Source organism: Protobothrops mucrosquamatus, unplaced genomic scaffold, assembly GCF_001527695.2.
Source record: "Protobothrops mucrosquamatus isolate PMUCROS unplaced genomic scaffold, P.Mucros_1.0 scaffold1, whole genome shotgun sequence".
Lineage (NCBI taxonomy): Eukaryota > Metazoa > Chordata > Lepidosauria > Squamata > Viperidae > Protobothrops > Protobothrops mucrosquamatus.
The window spans coordinates 3122009-3131219 of record NW_015386388.1 but is presented as its reverse complement, the minus strand read 5'-3'; the positions used below and the strand labels follow the sequence as shown (position 1 = coordinate 3131219).

The 9211-nt window shown below is 34.5% G+C and overlaps 2 protein-coding genes across 2 annotated transcripts in view; one reads left to right on the top strand and one right to left on the bottom strand.

Annotated features, from left to right (window-relative positions):
• Window positions 1–3220, bottom strand: part of ZPBP2 (zona pellucida binding protein 2) — a 23004-nt gene extending 19784 nt beyond the window's left edge. The window contains exon 1 of the mRNA XM_015832198.2: window positions 3205–3220. Coding sequence (XP_015687684.2) covers window positions 3205–3220 — 16 coding nt within the window. The remainder of the gene's footprint in view (window positions 1–3204) is intronic.
• A 5269-nt stretch (window positions 3221–8489) lies between these two features.
• The window catches only part of IKZF3 (IKAROS family zinc finger 3), a 42086-nt gene continuing 41364 nt past the window's right edge, over window positions 8490–9211 (top strand). Inside the window, exon 1 of the mRNA XM_015832197.1 lies at window positions 8490–8565. Within this exon, the coding sequence (XP_015687683.1) occupies window positions 8490–8565 (76 nt within the window). The remainder of the gene's footprint in view (window positions 8566–9211) is intronic.

Genomic DNA, 9211 nt, shown 5'->3' with positions numbered 1-9211 from the left:
GGAAAAAGAAAGTTAGAGGAAAGAGAGAGAGAAAGAGGAAAGAGAAAGAGAGAGAGGAAAGAGAAAGAGGGGGAGAGGAAAGAGAGAGAGGGGAGAGGAAAGGGAAAGGAAAGAGAGAGAGAGAGAAAGAGGAAAGAGAGGGAGAGGAAAGAGGCATACAATAATTCATTTGCATTTAATTGTAATGGTTCAAAGAATGCTTGGAAAAATGTTCGGCCCTCCAGCACGTTCACTTCATCCAATCTGGCCCTCTTTGAAAAAAGTTTGGACACCCCTGACTTAGAAGCTGTTCCCCAAAAAAGGACTATCCGTGACTTGTTAGTTCAGTCCCTTGTGTATCAAGTATTAATAAACTCCCAAATGCCTTCTTGGAATAAAGGCACACAGCTGTTTTTCTTTGCTTACTGTTGCAAATAGGTAGCTTTAAACCACATCATTATCATCATTATCATCATTATCATTATCATCTTGCAGAGATCATTATTGCTTAAATCAGCATTTCTCAATCTTGGCAGTTTTCAAATGGATGGACATCAACTCCCAAATTGGTAGCTGGGAATTCTAGGGGTGAAGCTCACCCTCTGAAAGTTGTCAAGGTTGACAAACTGTGACTTAGATGTTGAAGTGTCCAATCTTAATTTGTAAAACATACAATTAACATTTCTGTCTCCCCCTCCCTCTCCAGTTCCTAGATTTATAATTCTCTTTACATTTTTGATATGCAGTGGGGAAAAGTTTATTCCCAATGATTTTTTAAAATATATACCAGTGCATGAGTATGTGTAATCTTATTTTTAGCATATAATGTGTGTGTGTGTGTGTGTGTGTGTGTGTGTGTGTGTGTGTGTGTGTGTGAGTATTAAAAGGATATTTTGGAATTTTCATAAATATTTTTCAATTCATTCTTGGGTGGTTATTTTAACCATCCATTAGTTGTGGGGTCCTAGACTTTGCCTTATGAGTCAAGCTACCACTATACCATGGCTTAATCCAGTTTAAGCAAAAGACATGCTTCCAGGCTTTTCATATATTATCTGCCAGCCATTGCCCTGGGGTTATCAGGAAAGATTTTGCCTACTTCTATTTTTTTTAATTTTTTAATTATTAAATTATTAAATGATTGGTATTACTATTTGGAATCTTTTATTGCTCCATATTAATATTTTACAAACAAGGTTTTTGGATAATAAATATAATTTTCTTCAGAGGCAGCAGCTGACTATGTAATCACACAGAGCCAAAAAATACACCTGTGTGCACTTTTAATAGTTACTTCTGCTGGGTCATATAATCATATACTTTTCCAAACCTGGAATTTTTCATATGCACTTGATTACTGCTGCTTGATTACTAATCCATGGTCAGTATGGATAAACCTTCAGGGTTCCCCCCCCCCCTTTGTGGGCAAATTATTATTTCTAAAGTATTAAACTTTAAATCTAGTTCTTAGATTAATCAGTTGTTAAAAAAACCTCCTTTGATGCTTTTGATTGTAAGTAGCTTATTTTGGGAATGAGGTCTAGCATTTATGGACTTACTCTGGGGAGTTAATGTGATGACCTGCAATATAGAAGCTTCAAAACATTCCATTGTTAATAAATACTTGAACTAGTTTGGTGTAGTGGTTAAAATGCTGATCCAGAAACCAGGAGATTCTGAGTTCTAGTCCCACTTTAAGCATGAAAGCCTGCTGGGTGATTTTAGTCTAATCACTGTCTCTCAACCCAACCTAACCCAAGGCAAAAGATTGTTGTTGTGGAGAAAACAGGAACCACATGACATATATTGGCTGACTTCAGTGGTGGGATTCAAATATGTGAACAGCCAGTTCTCTGTGTGGATGCTGCTTCCAGAAGTCCATCCTGGGCCTGGGCAACAAAAAAAATTAGCTACCGGTTCTGCCAAAGTGGTGTGAACCAGCTGAATCCCACCACGGGCTGACTTGAGTTATAAAACAACAACAACAATAACATCATCAACAACAACAATAATAGGATAAAAAACCAAAAACTAAATAAACGAATAAAATGGTTGAATTTATTAAGAATTCATTTCCCATAAAATTGCTGGATGATTCTAGGATTCTAAAACATTTATCAGGGACCTTGTACAGATAATTTCTGTCTCACCATTGCTTTATTCAAGTTGAGGAAGCAAATACCTACACCAAGCAATTGCAAACTGGAACAAAGACTTCACAGATTAACAAATTCTATGGAAAAGAACTATTTAGGAATCTTTTAACTGAGAAACTACTGATGAACCTCAAAGGAGAATAATGTTTCTTAAAAAAAAAGTTACCCATACCTTAAAATTACTCCAAGGGTAAAAGAGAATGGAATGTAGTTCAGGGAAATAAAAACTAGTTTTTAATCTTTTGCATTGTTTTCTCAGATTTCTCTTTTTATTCCATATGTTGACTTTTTATTAAGAAAAACTTAATCAGAATAAATTATTAGAAAATAATTAAACAAATAGAGGAACCATAAAGAATTCCTGACATATGCAATGTATCCTGGAAATCTACAATAATAAATAATAACACCCCCCCAAAAAATTTTAAGATAAAACAAATTGTTATTTCAAAAAAGTGGAATCCTAACCATGGACTGTAAATTTATAAAAAACATATTTGTAAATACAAAAATGGTGATACAAATAAAACTGTAAAACAGATGGTGCATAATTTATTTCCGAGGGATAGTCCAGGGAATGGGCACAAAAATAAAACCAGTATATTGAAAATCAAGGATTCTGCTCTAAGAAACTTTAAGGACATGCTTTCTCTTAACTTGAAATTGACCAGATTTGATTCAATCACAAGAATATAGAAAGGAATAATAAAAGATAAAGGAGAGAGGAAGGGAGGGAGCAATAAACAAATAAGTCAGTCTTCTGAGCAAAAATATGGGATAAATAACAGTGCAATGTGGAAGGTATACATTTGCATTATTTTTCATTATGCAAATTGATCTGTTGCTTTTGGGGAGTGTTTAAAGTGGGAACTGTAGTGATTTGCCCTCTTTTGTTGGGGAAGAATGGATCTCTCACCCCCCCTCCAAATCAGCCATGCTCCTTCTGATGCCCTCAGCATTTTTAGAGAAATATGAAGGTCTTCAGCAGATTATTGAGAGACAGAATGTTACTCAACTTCTTAGTTCTCCACCTTTGTCCTATACACACAGTTTATAAGATGCCATATACCTTGCTCTGGGGCCATGGCACCATTCAGCACAAACCTTGCAGGGAAGATTAGGTGCAGGACAATGCAGAGAGAAAGAGTTAACCAAGTGTTGCCACCTTGCATAGTGCAAGAGAGAGCCCATCCTTCCTCCTACTCGGGCCTAGGCAGCCTTCTGTCCATACAGAAGAAAAAAGAGCAAGAAGTTCCCTTCCTCACCCACATGGCATTCCAACTGTCAACCAACTGTAACCATGACTACCTTTCTCCTTTACTGGTTTTCAACTAGATTCCAGAGAACGTTGGGATTCTTTGTGGACATATTCACTTCAGCTCTGGTGGGCTAATGCCTGGCTGTCTATTGCCAAATGTCCCATATAATGCTCAGCGTTCAGGCGAAGAACAAATAGCTTCTAAATCCCTCAGTTGACTGCTGGACTCAGTAGGTTCAACTAAGGCTTTATGGAAATGGTGCGTCCCCCCCTTAGGGCTGGTTCTCCCCTTTGCAAGAGGGGGCTGTTGCCACAACCAGAAATCATTGGGGGCAGAGAGTGGTGATGAATATTGTATGGCAGAACTGTATGCGATGTAACTATAAATGGAATTTACTTCTGAGAAAATAGGCCACGTTTTCCAATGTTTAGATTTAACATAACAAAAATTTGTGGCAAATCTAAGATGAATAACAATCTGAGGAACTTTGCTCTTTTTGTTACCAAATTCTAAGACAGAAAAGGAAGGAAGGAAGGAAGGAAGAAAGAAAAAAAGAAAGAAAGAAGAAAAAGAAAAAAAAAAGAAGAAGAAAGAAAGAAGAAAAAAGAAAGAAAAAAGAAAGGAAGGAAGGAAGGAAGAAAGAAGAAAGAAAGAAGAAAGAAGAAAGAAAGAAAGAAAGAAAGAAAGAAAGAAAGAAAGAAAGAAACTTACTCTGTCTGACAAAATAAAAGACTTTCTGATTAGGAGGTATTATTTTCTGTCTGAATTAAGCCCTATCAAATTCAACATTCTTTTTTTAGGCATCATGAAAAAGTGCTTTTGTTTCCTTTAGCAGTAGTTTGGAAAACAGTTGTAGGTTCTCAGCCTGGAATGAATAATATCAACAACTCTACAATTACTATGGTTTGGGAATATGATTTACACCCACTGGACCACCTTCCTCACAGCTTGAGGGCGCCCTGTTTCTTCACAACTTCTAACCATTTCCTGTCCTTGTCATCTCATTATTGCATTGCAACCCAGCTCTTTTTTTTGAATCTGAAACCTGCCTATTTGGGAATCTTCCTTCCTTTCTGAAGTTCAGTGGAATCCCTGAACCCTGGAGAGAAGCTTTCTGACTAGTTGCTGCTACCAAACAAAATGGAAGGTGAGAGATTTACTAGAATTCTATTGATTTTATTTTAGTAAAACTCAAGTTTCTTTTATTTTTCAGCACACTTAGAAATCTGAATTACCCATTTCTAAAAAGTATTTTTGCTTTAAAATTTATTTTCTTTTCATCACCTACTTAAGCATCCTCCCCCCCCACACACACGCAAGATTTTAACTTTACCATCTTGGAGAAATAATAGTGACAACACTTTGTCAGAATAAGAAATTCTTCTCCAATTTCTTACTTACTTTTCTCAATTTACAGAGTTTTCCTTTCCTTTCCTTTTTTCCTTTTTTCCTTTCCTTTCCTTTCCTTTCCTTTCCTTTCCTTTCCTTTCCTATGCCTCTGTTATTAGGATTTTCCAACAGTTTTATTTTTCTTAAATAATATTGAACGAACCAATATATTTCTAACAGAATGATAGGATTTATAAAGATATTACCAAGAACCTCCCTCCCCCCCAAAACCGGCTGTATTTCTAAACCTGCAAAGAACATCCTAAAATGTCCCTTTAAAAACTACAAGAGAAAGGTTTACCTTTTTTTCTGGTTCTCATAGCTACTCAAAACATGATATATATATATATATATATATATATATATATATATATATATATATATATATATATATATATATATATATATATATATATATATATATATATATATATATATATTTACAGTACATGTTTTTTGTTGACTATATATTTGGAATTATTTTAATAGAAAATATTTGTCATAGGTTAGAACCTTTAGAAGCAATTAAGAAGGAATTCCTAAAAATGTTCTATAAGTTAAACTCTATCAAAATCAGTAAAATCTCCTCCCACAAGTAAGTATGTATTGAATAGGATCTGGTTATTACTATACAATCCCCATTTTCCTCTTTATTTGTTATATCAGGGTATAATTTCAGATGCAAAATTGTACAAATATTGCATATTTCAAACATTTTAATCTGGAAGTTTAAAATGTCGCTGCAACCAAGATAATCAGAATCAGTTACCTGTCATAAATGTTATCTGCCACTGTTAAGAGTATTTTGAATTTCTAAAGTTCTTTATTCAGCGTAACAAGTTGAACTCTTTACTATAATTCCATAAGTGATATTAAGAGATCCCACCTGTCAAGTGAATTTGTGCTCTAAAAATTTCTGTCACACGTGAAATTTCATGTGCTTATTTAAAAGAAAGCTTTTTTTCAAATCAGTGGGGAATTCCTCTCAGTCAACATGATTTGCTTCTAGCAGCAATGTTTGCATAGTGCCAAAACCATTTTTAAAGTGTGCTACACCTTTAAAAAGTCTCTGCATCTAGTGAGTTGGCACTAACACATCAAAACAAATATACTTTTTATGTCTATGTGTTCCGTTTGAGAGAGGAATATACAAACTTGTGAACAGTAGGATTTAACATGTTTGCTATTTATATGCTTGTGTATAAATGTAAAACACCACTACACTGCTTTTTTCAGATTGTATTCAATTTAAAATATACTTTTAGGATCAACATAGTAAAAACGAGGCAGGTGTCTTTGATTTTCTTCCTAATGTCAGAAACAAAATTTATTTTCAAGTTGCATTCTTTCAATTTTATTTAGTCCAGCATGGATTATACTTCTTTTTTGAAATTGAAGATTTAGATTTTTAATATTTTTAATGTTGCTTCATTGACCTATCCCAACCCATGTTATTTTAGATTTGAAAAAATTCAGATGATCACTGCAGAGCAAGAAAATAGGCAAATATAATGCAAAAGATTAATGCAAAGATTAAGATTTCTTTGCTTTAAAAAAAGGAAGAGAAAAAAAGAGAAAATTTTTGAAAAAAAAAGATTTCTGAGCCTGTCCTGCAATCTTTTGACCTGTTGTTAGGTAGTGATCATATATATATTAAAATATAATGCTCTAGAGAAAGTGAGGGAGCTCATAAAAATTTTTTAGAAGCTTTTAAACTTTTCTATCAAACTCTTCCCTATTTCCTTTTTGCAGGCAAAGATATACAAATATATATTATGCCCTAAGATTAGAGCCATTTTTATTATCTTGAGAAAACAGAAATTAAAAATCTAGGGTAACGAGAAGTTGAAATATTCTACTATACAAATGTGAATAACAAAACATCACCTGGGACTCCATTTTAAATAGAAAAGGATGTTAATTTTTTTTAATAGAAAAAGTTGGGAATGGTAGCATGAAGAAGGAGGGGTACTTAATGATATCCTTAGTGGTGGTTGTCCAGATTCTAGATCTGATTCCTTTTGTTTCTCCAACCCCAGTTGCTTCTTCTCCCTGTGAATGAAGAATTAGCATCCATAGGTCTGTTCTGTGCAATTGTTAGAATGGTTTTCTTGGCCTTTGTAGATTGGAGGATTTTAGGTGTATAATTTGCCCCTTATTCATTTTAAATACTGTATTGGTCTTTTAGTTATTCTTCAGAGATTGTGTTTCCTAAACAACCAATGTGCTTGATGGGCCACCGTACAATTTCTCCCTAAACAAAGATGAAATATTTGATCAGCCTTTTTCTGTTTGGGTTCCTGGCATTAGCAGCCCAAATATATCCAGATGTTTATGATTGGAAGATTTGTCTATTTCATACAGAAAACTAATTTATAGTTTTTGAAGGTCTGTCCCAGGTCTTAAAGGTAAAAAAAAAAGGATTTACAGTAGTTGACATTGGTAATTTGTAATGGGAAGATTCATGTTATTGGTGAATGCAGGCCTTCTATGGACATCTAGATGTGAACTATGGATCATTAAACTGTTACCTTGCACAACCTACAAATGTGAGGCCTTAGGACTAAATGATTTTTCTTTATATCAAATGAATTACCAGACATTAGTAAAAATCCCAGATGTTGTCCTTTAGTTTGTTTATTTCTTGGGCAAGTTTTTCCAATTATTTTTTCTTATTGGGAATAAATCTTATTATGATCTCTCCCTGACGTTTATGTCTTTTTATCTCCCCCTCCCTCCTTTTGTTTTTGTCCCTGAGAAAGTTTGAGGTCACCAGTCCCTATTTGAAAACTCTGTGAGTGAAAGTTGCTAATGCTGACAGTTTTCAGCCTTCATTTTAGCCTCTCTCTCCAACTTTCTTTTAATTTAAACCTCAGAAGTGAGTGGATGGAGCAGAAATGCATTGGGTACACACATCCAGAAAGTATTGACTTAAATTCAGGGCAGTTTTTCCTTTCCCTTCTATTACAACCTGTCCCCCAATACATTCTCTCTCAATACAATCTCAGTTCTCAAATAACTGAGTTTGTTACATGTGCTTAAGCTGCAGCTGTTCTATAATAAGTACAATCACTTTCATTTTTGATATCAAACATTGTTAGCTTTTTTCCCCTTTACTTGAAAAAAAGAAAAAAAAGAAAGCTGTTGTGGTCAATTCACAAGCACTCCTTGCTTCAGAAGTCCTTGCAGGGCAGATTGTTAAAGTAGACTCTGCACCTGCTATTGTTTATTTATTCTGCAGGAATGTACAATTTAGGGAGGCAAATCTCTCAAACATCAAACCCGTGAGAAAGTATATAAATGTTTTTTTTAATATGAAAAAATGAAAGGTATGCAATGTTTTGGCGACAATGGATCACCACACTCCTAAACTTGATGATTATTAGCTTAATTCTGCCAATATCAAAGAAAAGGAGAAAAATAAATAAGAAGTTGCTTTGCTCTCCTTGAAAGTGTCATTTTGAAACCCGTTATTTTCTCACATGGGATGAGAGAGCTCAATGCAGTCCCATAATTGTAAGAAAAAGGAAACCACTACATGTTTAGAGATATTCCCCTTCTTTTTTGTTATGCTGCTGATCTGCACATTGCTTTCAATAATATTTCAGCAAAGAAGTTCTCTCGGTTTCTCACTCAAATAAGACTCCATATGATAGCATCTATCCATAGTTTACATGTGAGAAACAATTGTTGATGAAGGTAGGGGATGAGTGGCCATCACGCTCTGGCTTATAGTTCAGGACCTGGTTCGCTTTACTTGACCTTGCAGTCTCAAACATTATGTAAGAAGAATTTTTCTAATTCATTTCCATTATTTGGCAAATATTATGTGTCCTAGTATACATATCCTATTTGAAGTGATGTGGAGAGGGAAAAAAAGTACTATCATAGTAATATTTTCTCAAATTCCACAGAATTAGGTACCTATTTTTTAAGTGATATACGATGAATACAGATTTTAAAAATAATCTGGAGATAGGAACAATTAAAATGTTATAGTTTAAGCTACAGCCCTTTTTTTTTTTTTTTTTTTTGCAAGTGGTGAAGAAGCGTGAGGGAAGAAACTGGGTTAAATTCCCTTTATTCACTCCAGTCCATGTTCATAATGTGTTCCTAATTCTGGAACTCCCTCCACCCAAAGGTACTTAGTATTCAGGGAAATAAAAGTAGTGTTTTGATAAAGGTTTGGAAAGGTCTTCAGCTATCAAAGTTTACATACTCAGAGGTTGCAGAGGCCCCATGTATGTTCCATAAACCTTGGTGGTAAAGCGAGGGAAGCGGTTAACACTTTCCTGCTGCTTCAACTGAGCTAAATTTTGCAGTTATGTAACAGCCAGGACCAAGATTTTAAGATTTCAGATTCTTTGATAAGGAGATTAAAAGTGGAGAGAGAGGAAGAAATTAACTTTAAAAGGGAGACTGTAGCAT